The sequence below is a fragment of the Vombatus ursinus genome, unplaced genomic scaffold, assembly GCF_900497805.2.
Source record: "Vombatus ursinus unplaced genomic scaffold, bare-nosed wombat genome assembly UNPS02014821.1, whole genome shotgun sequence".
NCBI lineage: Eukaryota > Metazoa > Chordata > Mammalia > Diprotodontia > Vombatidae > Vombatus > Vombatus ursinus.
In genome coordinates this window covers 14,997,128-15,009,267 of record NW_020954599.1, presented here as the reverse complement: position 1 = coordinate 15,009,267, position 12,140 = coordinate 14,997,128, and the positions used below count along the sequence as shown (strand labels likewise).

At 38.4% G+C, this 12,140-nt stretch overlaps 1 protein-coding gene across 8 annotated transcripts in view; it reads left to right on the top strand.

The window, feature by feature from the left end:
- COL25A1 (collagen type XXV alpha 1 chain) overlaps positions 1 to 12,140 on the top strand; it is a 556,443-nt gene that overhangs the window by 484,383 nt on the left and 59,920 nt on the right. For 6 of the 8 annotated variants that reach the window (XM_027837340.1, XM_027837336.1, XM_027837333.1 and 3 more), the window contains 5 exons: positions 611 to 673; positions 4,653 to 4,721; positions 5,544 to 5,588; positions 6,793 to 6,837; positions 8,216 to 8,293. In XM_027837340.1, coding sequence (XP_027693141.1) covers positions 611 to 673; positions 4,653 to 4,721; positions 5,544 to 5,588; positions 6,793 to 6,837; positions 8,216 to 8,293 — 300 coding nt within the window. The remainder of the gene's footprint in view (positions 1 to 610; positions 674 to 4,652; positions 4,722 to 5,543; positions 5,589 to 6,792; positions 6,838 to 8,215; positions 8,294 to 12,140) is intronic. The other 2 variants (XM_027837339.1, XM_027837335.1) reach the window with 1 other exon arrangement.

Genomic DNA, 12,140 nt, shown 5'->3' with positions numbered 1-12,140 from the left:
TTTGCATGACTGCACATGCATAACCTGCTTGCCTTCTCAATGGGATAAGGGAGTAGAGGGAGGGATGGAGAGAATTTGGAAATCAAAATTTAAAAAAAAGAATATAAAAATGGTTTTTTACATGCAACTGGGGAAAAAATGAAATATGACATCATTGGGGAAAAAAAGAAATGGGGAATGGAACCTTTGGAAATAATCATTGATGTGTAGCCATGTCTATGTCTAACTATACATGCATACATTCAAACATAATAGAAAGGTACTAAAAGAAAAAACCTTTTCATCCAGCCCTTAGTACAAATGTATTAGATTTTTGCTAAGTAAATAATAGGCACCACACAACAAATGGAAAAGGAGAATTAGAGATTTCTCACTTTTCTTTTCTTCCTCTTTTTTCATTTAAATTCTATGAAGATTTGCTCCAAAGAGTTATGCTGATGAAGACCCTCCCTGTTTAATTTTGTCTGTCAGTTGCTGAATCTCAGTTGGAAATAAGTGGGTGATGGAGAAGGAGGGTGGGTGAGAAGAGTTGCATTAGGAGAAAACCAATTTTGTTTTAATTACTTACTGGCAAATAAATAATACTCTGATCTGCTCATCTTTTTTAAAGGGAGAGCCAGGTTTCATTGGTCCACAGGGAGAACCAGGGTTGCCAGGGTTACCTGGAACAAAGGTAAGTAGATTCTCATTTCCTTGGCTTCTATGCAGAAGGAGGCTGGCAAAATGATTCACAGGGGAGTGGAATAAATGAGACAATGTACCTCCCCCCTTCCTCCCTTATATAAGCTGCTAAAGAGCTCTGTAGTCTAATGGCCAGGTGGAAGGAGTGAAATTTTTATGCAGAGTTAGGCAGCCACTAACTTCAGCAGAGAATATAACTCACCCTCATCATTGCGACTCCTTTGGAGTCAGAGGCTAGAAATAATCCTTTCATAGATTCCACAAGCACCTGGTGCCTGAAGGAGACACTTTGAAGAGCAGAGAGATTCTCTAATATAAAATCTTCAATGGCTTGTCCCACCAGACAGCTCCAAAGAGTATGCTAAAAGCATTTATAAAAGCCTGTGTGCCCACCACAGGAAAAATTATTTTGCTATTTATCAAGTCAGGATGAAGCTCCTTTTTTATCTTCTCAGGAGGAAACAAAAACACCCACATGAACTTAGAAGATAGGGATCTGAAATTCTAGTTTTGCTTGTGACAGATACAAGTCCTAGATAAATTAAAAGGTGTAACGTTAGACCAAACAGCATTCTTTTATTTTTAAACAACTGCATCCTCCTCTTCCAAGTGTTGCATTCATTGAAAGTAAATGAGAGATGGTTTCAGATAGTCAGGTCTGGGTGTTCATTAACCATCCCTGTAAGAAGAGCCCTGAATGTATCAGTCTGTAGATGGAAGACCCCATCCTCTCTGGAGAAGGGCAGACCACCTCTCTTCTTATCAGTGGAAGTGATGTGTGTGACCTGTCAGAGGCAACCAATTCACATTGCTTTACATGAATGCTGGAACACAGCCAGTGTATACGAATTGGGGGTGTTCTCATGCACTTTTCATACAGTAAGGTGTCCAAGTACACGGAGCACCTATTATAACCTCGGCAGATTTTAGCAAGTAATCTCTTCACCTTTTCATTCCTCAACTGCTATTAGAATTCATGGTCCTCATCATCCTTTTCCTGGATGACAAGCAACAATTTCTATCGACCAGGTCACAGATCAAAGGAGTATAGATTTAGAGCTCTAAGGGAGTCATGTAGTTCAACCTCTTCATTTTTCAGATGAGGAAACTGAGGCCCAGGAAGGCTGAAGTGACTTTCCCAAGCGTATTATAGCAAGTGGTAGAGGAAGGAACTGAACCTGTCAGTATGAAAAAAACCTAGAGCCTGAGGAGGCCTGAAGAGGCTATGTGGGCCAACCCCCTTACTTTAGGGGAGACTACGAGATAGTGCCATGGATATGGAGTCAGAAAGTCTGAGTTCAAATCTGGCCTCAGATATTTCCTAGTTATGTGACCCTGGGCAAATCAGTTAGCTTCTGTCTGCCTCAGTTTCTCCATTTGTATAATGAGGATAATGACAGTACCTACTGCTCAGAGTGATTACGAGGATACAATGAGATAAATGTGTAAATTGCTTTGTAAACATTAAAGTGCTACATACGTGCAACCATTTTGTTGTCTTCATTATTAGTGCAGGAACTAAGGCCTAGGGAGGCCAAATATCTTGCCTAAAGTCACTTAGATTTGTAAGTAACAAAGCCAAGATTTGAATACAGGTCTCCCTGGTGCCATTCAACAGTTCAGTTCAGCAAATATTCATCAAATGCCTGCTCTGGTCAAGTTATTGTCCTTCTTTTTCTTGTTCAGTTGTTCAGTCATGTCTGACTCTTTGTGACCCTATGGGCCATAACATGCTGATACTGTCCGTATGGTTTTTTGGGCAAAAATACTGGAGTAATTTTTCATTTTTCCTTCTCCAATGGATGAAGGCAAACTGAGTTTAAGTGACTTGTCTTGGGTCACAAAGCTAGAAAGTGTCTGAGGCCAAATTTGAACTCAGGTCCTCCTGATTCTAGGCCTACCTCTCTATCCACTGAGTCACCTAGCTGTCCCAATTATTATGCTAGGAGCTTCTAATTCCTCATTCCCCCATTCTCTATAGTACACCATCAACAGATTGATCTTCCTAAAATACTGATTTTATCATATAGAGAGGATTTTATTAGAAGATCTCCAAAGTCCCTTACCACTCAAAATTCTGCGGTCCTATTAGATTCAATAAACATTATTAAGTACCTTCAGTCCAGCAAGGTGCTAGGTGCTGGGAATACAAAGATGAAACATTTTGCTTGACCATAAGAAGCCTATAATCATTGGAGTACAATATGCACACCAATGTTATAAGCCAGAATTTGTTTAAATGCAAAGAGAAGGTACAAAGTGCTATCAGAATTCTGTGAATGGAACAATATCCAGCTGACAACGAAAGCTTCACAGAAGAGGTGCCCCTGAATTGGGTCTTGAAGGAAGAAAATAGCTTTCAATAGGTAGAGATGGGCAAGGGGGGCATTGATTTCATGCATGGAAACGGAAAGAAGGATGAAGAATAATCCAGTTTATTTGGTTGGAACACAGGGTAGATGAAGGGGTATAGTATGAGATAAAGTAGGTTGGAGCCAAATATGGAGGACTTTGAATGCCAGGTTGAGAATGTGTCCTTTATCCAGCAGACAGTGGAGACTCACTAAAGGTCATGAAATACGGGAGTGATGTGATCAAGAAATGTGATAGGGGGATAGTGCTGATAATGGTGGGAATCGTAGATTACAGTGGGGTGAGATTGGAGGAGAACAGTTAGGAAGCTGTTGCAATATTATAGACGGGAAGTTTACAAGGGCCTGAACTCGATTGGTTACAAAGAGAATTGAGAGAGGTAGAATAATGGAAGAGATATTGCGGTAGTTGGGGCAGCTAGGTGGCGCAGTAGATAGAGCATCGGCCCTGGAGTCAGGAGGACCTGAGTTCAAATTTGGTCTCAGACCAGAGACTTGACACTTACTAGCTGTGTGGCCTTGGGCAAGTCACTTAACCCCAATTGCCTTGCCAAAAAAAAAAAAAAAAAAGAGAGATATTACAGTATGCAACTCTCTTATGGTCTTTTTTGTTAATTGTTGAGGGAAGCTAGTAGGGAGTCAAGAATGTGTGTTGGAAACTACTAATTAGGAAACTCCCTCTCCTAATAAAAATAGACAATCCGTTCTGCAATTTAGAGAGTAGTCTGCATCTCTGTGCAATTAGGTGACTTGTTCAAAGTCACACAGCCAATATATGTTGTAAATGGGGTCTTCCTGATTTCTAGGCTGGCTTTCTAATGTTTCTTAATAGTAATAATAGTAATAATAATAATAATAATAATAATGATAATAATAATAATAATAATGAAGTCTATGGGAGTTTAAAGTCATCAGGTTCCAATTTAGACCTGATGGTTTGCTGACACAAGTCCATAAAAACTTTTGTTCTAGGATATTTTGTTCTTTTTAGGTAGTTAGGTGGATAAAAAGTAGTACTGGAATTCAGAAAGGTCCCAGTTCAAATATTGCCTCACTTATTATCTTTATGATCCAGGGCAAATTGCTTTCCCTGTCTGTCTCAGTTTCCTGTCTATAAATGGGTATAGCATTTACCTCATGGAGTTGATATGAGGTTTAAGCTAACACATACAAAAACTTTGTAAGACATAAAGTGCTATATAAATGTTGGCTATTATTTTTAAATAGTGTATGGATTATATTGAATTTATATCGCCACATCCTTCGTCACCAAGCTTGTAGAGATTTTTTCCCCCCATCAGTAATCTGAACTGACTTCCTCGTATCCCTAGCTTAGCAGGAAATCCATTTTACTGACCAGCAGTTGAAAATAAGATGATGAGATCCAAAAATAAATAAATTCCATATCTTTCCTGTATGCCATAACTTTCCTTGGAGAAAACATTTTCTATAGATAACTATCAGAATCAAAGTTTTTTTTTTCAAGCTGGCCCATTTTCTTGGACTCTACTCTGTTTCCTCTCTATGCCCCCAAACCTGTTTTTCTTTAATGATGAATATTGGCATTTTGTCACTTGTTTATGATGTGATCTGTGACAGGGTGAACGTGGAGAGGCTGGGTCACCTGGGAAAGGTGAGCGAGGTGAACCTGGAGCTCCTGGACTCAAGGTCAGTTGTCTTTGCCCTGTGAAATGTTGTTCACAGGTCTGAAAATGGGTACCACCTGCTTTAGACCAGGAAACCAAAATAAAGCTCAACAGGTGTTGAAGGGAACTACAAACTCCCAAATAGTTTCTGAAGTGAGCGCGTACTGGGTCTTTTCCAAATGGGATTGACACTATAATTTCACTTTTCCAACTTGATCTATTCTGTTTACTCTCTTATCTTGATTAACCAAGTCCATTGGGATGGGGACAAGAAGAGGAGGGAGATAATGTAGCAATATCTTCCTCCTGGATGTGTTTAAAACTTTCTGGGGAAATATGAAGTCTCTGCTTATTTGTATTGTATGATGGCGAATAACACCTTGAAATTATTAAAGTAAAAAGATTCATTTGACTGTTTGATCTTTATTCTGCTAAACTTTCCAGGCAGCTAATGTGGTAACACTTTATTTTAATTGCCCATCCTGCTGACACAGGAAATAATTTACTCTTTGAAGAATAGGAAATTTATGCAGACAAACACTATTAAGACTAATGAGAATTATTCATGTAAATCCTCCCCTTGTTTTGATGAGAGAATAGTCCTCTAAATCATCATGGAATGGCTAGGTTGGTGGGAAGACATGGGACCCAGGAACCATTATGGTTTCCTTGTGTTTATGGTTATATACCCAGTTGGATATATACCTATCCCTAGTATTGGGGCAGCTAACTTAAAAGGTTGTTCACCATTCTGCATTATTTTGAATCACAGCTAATTCTTTTCTCTATTCTTAACTTCACTTGCCATTTTCTCTTTTCCACCATCATGCCCTCCTTATATCAGGGGAAACAAGGTGAATCAGGAGCTAGAGGTCCCAAAGGGTCAAAGGTCAGTAACAACACCTCAGTACTTTCTACCAACACTACCCTACTCTCTTCTCTCTCTCTCTCTCTCTCTCTGTCTCTCTCTGTCTCTCTCTGTCTGTCTCTCTCCAAGAGAAACTGTGTAGAGTTTGGAGAATTTAATTTTTCCAAAGAGCCTTATTTTCACACTAACTCACATGCTGCCATTACTATTAATGCCTCCTCATTCTGCCATCTTAATATAATTGGACTTTATTTCATCTCAGTCGCTTTTTTTCAGGGTAGTTCCTGCTTTTCCTTCTAGTTTGAAAGTTTGTTTCTAGGCTGTTTTCTTTAGGTGAGGTTAAATTTCCATTTTTTTAATCAAATAAAATTGAATTCATTAAACGAAGACAAAAGCTGGGTATTTTTCTCCCTGGTGGAATTGTGGAATCGTGCACATCACATGTTTTGTAAAGGCCTCTCCTGTGCCTTAAATTTCAGTAAGGGCGAGTGCCTGTTTCTTCAGTGAGTATTTTGCCAGATGAAAAGTTTCCCCTACAACACAAACAGTGCCTTTTGTAAATAAATAAATAAACAAACAAACAAATAAATAAGTAAGTAAATAAATAGATAAATAAATAAATAAATAAAAGTCCATGGAGAACCTATTCAATATTCATTGGAACTTGTCATTCATCAGGGTTGTTTACTCACAAAACTGCAATTGGGTGACAGGATGGGGAAAACAGAAGGCAAGAGGTGGTAGCTCTCCAAAACTCAGTCAATGTGATCATTGTGGTCCTTGCTATTAAGTATCATGACATTACAAAGGATTCTGAAGGCCAGCATCACTCAGTTTCAGGTGGATGAATTGACAGTATTGCAAGTGAAGTCTTTAACGGAGAAAAAATATAGACTGATTTTGCAAAAATTCCTGTAAGAGGTTTCTGACAGGCACATTGAATCTCAAAAATGTTTATAGAATGATTGCTATATTGTAGATAAATTTAAAAGGGTATGTGTATATATGTATTATACCTGTGTATATTACATATATATAACTATCATTTATATATTTAAATGATTTCTAATCCCCAGTGGGTTCATTTCTTTTACAATGTGAGATGTTCTTACTGACTAAATTGTGTGTGCCAATTGCAAGTCAAAATGTTATAAGTTTCAATTATTGATCATTCTTTTCCAAGAAAGAGGAATTTATTTTTTGCTTTGTTTTTTCTGGGCAATAGGGTGATCATGGAGACAAAGGTGACTCTGGAGTTCTGGGACCAAGGGTAAGTGTGCCTGCCATCTTGAATTGCTACCATTAGCCTATATACAAGGTAGAATTTGAAATATCTACTTGGAATGTTGTGATACACACACACACACATATACATATTTATACATATACATACATAAACATAGTGATAGCATCCATAGATACGCAAATATATACATATACACACATATATGTATGTATATATTTTGTATATATGGAGAGAGGGACAGAGAGAGAGAGAGAAAGAGACAGAGAAAGAGAGAGAGCACAAGGGGTAACACCCACTGTAACTATTGCTGTCACCACTATTGGCCCAACCAACAGGTTCATTCTCTCCTTCATGGTCCTAAAGGAAGAGGGTAAAGAGTGTGTAACTGGTAATAAACAAACCTAGCTCCAAGACAGGAGATCTTAAAATTCCCTATCTATTTTTCACTCTGTTCAGTCTCAACAACTACCCTATGATCATCTGTCTATAATGTCCATTAGGCTATTAATTCAGTAATAAAAATAGGCATCAACCCATGAACCTTGGGCTTAAATGAAATCAGGGAATTGGAAGAGTCCCAATGGGGATTAAAGCCTGTCAGCCTAAGAGCTAGCAGATAAAAGTCAGAAGAGAAGCATCCTGGTGAAACAGATGAGCACTGGACTTGGAATCAGGAAGACCTGGACAAGACAACCTCAGGCACTTACTAGTTGTGTGGACCTGGGCAAAATACTTAACCTTTCTGGGCCTCACTTTCTCCATCTGTACAATAAAGAGGTTAAGCTCCAAGATTTCTAAGGTTCCTTTCAGCTTTAAGTCTGTGAGCCTATGAAAAAGATTTCATAAACAACATTCTCTTTTCTATTCCCTATTTGTGCTTTGTACATCACAGACAAATTAAATATTTGTCAGCTTTAATTAAATAGTATTGTTTGTTTTTAAATGGAGCCTATACTTGTGGGCAACTCAAAAATTCTTTGCTGCTGAAAGATGCTTTGTTCTCTTAAAGTCAAGAGATTAGAAGCAGTCTATAAAATGAAGATAAGGAAAAAGGAATGACTTGGGTAAATAGAGATAAATCCAGTGCAAATGTTGACATCTCATTTTAATTTTTATTCTAATAATTATTAGAAACTCTTTGCAAAGTTAAATTTCTTCTATTTCACCTTTGGTGAAGTCCCTGTCTTCTGTATATACCTCAAGGAAGCTAGAAGTTGCCTAACTCCATGAAAGAACAAAATTTGGCCAGGCATGTTTGTCTTGAAAGGGCAGACACAAAGATATGGTTTGGGGGCTGATTGGGTGGGGGGCCCAGAAATGGTGGGGGAAGAAGTTCTGAAAGGACAAGAGTATTGTTGGTATATACTTTTCAATGAGCAAATTCTTCTTGATATATTCGTAGGGTCCTCCTGGGCAAAAGGGAGATCCAGGAGCAACAGAAATCATAGACTACAATGGCAATATTCATGAGGCCTTGCAGGTAAGTGAACATTTCCTTCTACAAAAAGAGAAACATATTTTGGTTCAAACTCTTTTAGTTTCTTGCCTTTCATAAATATTTATTTCTATAGTCAGTCTCAGAGGGAAAGAATCCTTTCCCATTTCCTAAAGCAAATCACTTGATTCCATCCCTCAGACCTTGCCCCCATGATTATCATTCACTTCCTCATCACAGCCCTCTTCCCTTTCACCTTTAAATATGCTTGGATCTCTTTACTTTTAACTGCTGCCTCTTTCAGCTACTGCGCAATCTTTGCCCATTCTTCTCCTGCCAAAAGCTTTGAAAATAATGGGTTTTCACTGCATTCCTTGCACAAGAACCCACTCTCTGTCTTTCATCACTACCAAAGCATTGAAATGGTTCCATCACTGTCTACCAATGACCCCTTTCTCACCAGAGCCATGAACTTTTCTCACTACCTACCTTCCCTGACCTTTCGATGGCATTTCATAGTGAACAAGCACTCTTTGATACCTTTCTTTCTTTTCTTTCTTCTTTGGCTTCTTTCTTTCTTCCTTGGCTTCTATGACACTATACTTTCCTGATTCTCCTCCTACCTCTCAAACTAATGCTTCATCTGCTTTGCCATGTGCTCTACTTCTTTCTACCCACTAAATCATCTGTTTTTGAATTCTCTATTCTTCCTTCTCTCTCTAGGTAGATTAGATAGATGTATAAATAGAGGTAGATAAAGATACATGTATATGCATGTGTGTGCAGATCTAAGTATATACACATATATTCTTTCCCCATATTATTACCCTATTATTCTTCCTATAATATGTGGTTATATTTCATATGCATATATGTGTATGTATATATTTTACATAAGCATATGTATATTTGTTTATATATTCACCCACACACCTTACCTGTGATTTTATCAGTAAAGGGAGTTTCCTGTAAGAAAATTCTTTTATCAGTATAGATTGGCACCTCCTCTTGGTCTTAAAAATTAAACGATTTTCCCAGGGACGTGCCATCAGAGGCAGAACTTGAACTTCAGTCTTGATAACTCTAAGGCAAACCTTCTAGAATGACCTTTTGCTGCCTCTCTTACATTTAGATGAAAGAGAGAGAGAGAGAGAGAGAGAGAGAGAGAGAGAGAGAGAGAGAAAAGAAGGGAGGGGAGAAGAGGGAAAATATATGCAACAGGGACTGGACATTTGATTTCATTTGTACAGGGAGCTCCCGGGTAAGAAAAATTCCTCTACTAATGCAGATCAACATCTTCTCTGAAACTTAGTCTCAGAGAGTTACCTAGAGCATTGAGAGGTTAAGTGACTTTATCTAGAGTCAGAGAGCCAGTGTGTGTCAGAGGCAGGACTTGAACTCAGGTCTTCCAAACTCTGATGCTGGATCTTTTTCCACTTTGTCACAGTGCCTCATAAAGAGAATATATATATGAAATTAGATGATGCACACACATATATACACACATGCACACATGCATACATATATGATGGGACAATATTGTAAAAAGAGACACAAACCTCAATGAGCTTATCCATTTTCATGTCTTCAGTTCTCCCTTTTACAAATCTATATCTTGACACTTGCTTCTGCTCCAATCACATTTTTCCAACTGCCCACAGATTTTCTTCCACTCAACTGTCCTGCTCCCATCTTAAATGCAAAGCACATGACACTGAACTCATTGCCACCACTCTCCCCTCATTAAAAACCCAGGTCTCCTTTTCTACCTCATTGCTGTTAGTAGTACTACTGTATTATTCTTTTAGTCTCCTGAGATAAAAACCTTGGACTCATCTTTGCTTCTTCCTTATCCTACATCTCTCATTTCTAATTCATCACCAAATTCTTTCATTTCTTTCTTCAAAGAGTTTCTTGAAGTCCCTCCTCATTCTCCCAGTTCAAATTCTGATCATTCCAGGTCTATTGCTTGAGAAAATTAGCTGATCTTCTTGCTTTCAGTCTCTCCTCCTCCATTTCATTCTGCCCAACTAATCTTCCTAAAATGGGACTTTCAAAATGTAACTTCCCTGCTCAAGAACCCACAGTGTCTTACTGTTACCTACTGCATTGTGCACAATCTTTCCTATCTGTTTTTAAGGTCTTCCATGATTTTCGCCAAATCCCTCCTGAAATCCTACCTAGTGCACTACATTTCTCCCCTCTTTCCAACATACACCCTACTTGCAAGTCAGATCACTGTCCACCCTGTCTCCCATTAAAGCTGTGTCAATTCCCACCACCTGTGTATTTGCTTCTGCTCTTCCTTCACCTTCCGTTTCATTTGTATGAATCCTATTCAGCCTTCAAAGTCGAGTTAAAGTCCACTCTCTTCCTTGAGGTCTTACTTACTCTAGCCCACATTGACTTCCATTCCTCCTTTGCCCTTAGAGTCACCATATGATTTAACACTTAAGTGTTCACTAGCTGTTGAATGTAAATCAGTTGGGTCATCTGAAGTAAATTGTGTCCTTCTTCTCCACAGAATAGTCCTAGGTATATGTGAGGGTTTCAAAATTCTTATGATTTGAATGAATCACCAAATGCACAATAACTCTAGCAACAGCCTTCTCTGCTTGAAACTTGACTCAATTTTGTCTTGCCCTGTTAATTCATTACTTTCTACATTAGCAAATTTGTGAGCACATGACTTTACTAATATTACCTAGCAAGGTAAGAAAAAGACCTAAAAGAGTTTTACTGCTCTTGTAACTGATTTTAACTGGTAAAACATAAGTAGGCCTTGCAAAGACATCTGTTCCTTAGTTCAGGAACACCTCGTTTTCTTTAACTTTAAAAAAAACATTTTCTCTTGGTTCTATATCTGAAAAACACAAAGGGAAAGTGTTAAGATTTGGGAAAGTGTTGCTTTAGTATGTTAGCATGTAGTATATACAATCAACAATTTGATTTAGGATCCCAAAGAGCAAGGAGATTAAATATAAGCGTCAGCCCTGTTGTTACCAAGCTCCAGTTTTCTGATTTTATTTCCCTCTACGTACATGTATATGTGTATCTACAGTGTGTTTGCTGTGTAAAATAACTGTATTATTTATTAATTATTGATTGAGAATTGTATCTAATTATAAGGTTTGGTCACTGATCAGATATGTGGAATGACAGAAAGAAGGTAAGGGCATTGAGGTTATGAACCTCAGTGACTAAAGGATGGTGGTGACCTTGACAGTAATAGGGAAATTCAGAAGAAGGGAGACATGATGAGTTTGAGATGCCAATGGAACACTGAGTTCAAAATGTCCAATAGGTCTTTAGTTGGTGATGTGGGACAGGAGATCAGGAGAGAGACTAGGACTGAATAATAAATAGATCTGCATAGAGATTATAATTGAACCCACAAAAGCTGATGAGATCATGAAGTCAAAGAGTACAGAGAGAAAAAAAGAGGGCCCAGGACAGAGTCTTAGGGGACACCGAAAGTTAGTGTGCAAAACCTGGATGAAAATATAGCAAAAGAGACTGAGGAGTGGTCAGATAGGTAGAAGGAAAAACAAGAGAGCAGAGTCATGAAAGCCCACAGAGGGAAAGTGATTAAATAGTGTCAAATGTTTCAGAGAGGTCAAATGTTGAGGCAGCTAGGAGATACACTGCATAGAGTTCTGGATCTGGAGTCAGAAAGACCTGAGTTCAAATCCAGCCTTACACACTTACTATCTCTGTCACCCCAGGTAAGTCCCTTAACCTCTATCTGCTTCAGTTTCCTCAACTGTCAAATGAGGATAATAACAGCACCTATCTCCTAGGGTTGTTGTGAGGATTAAATTAGTACTTGGCATATAGTAAGCACTATATGAATATTAGCTATCATTGTTTCTTTCAGCCTTTAGCACAGTGA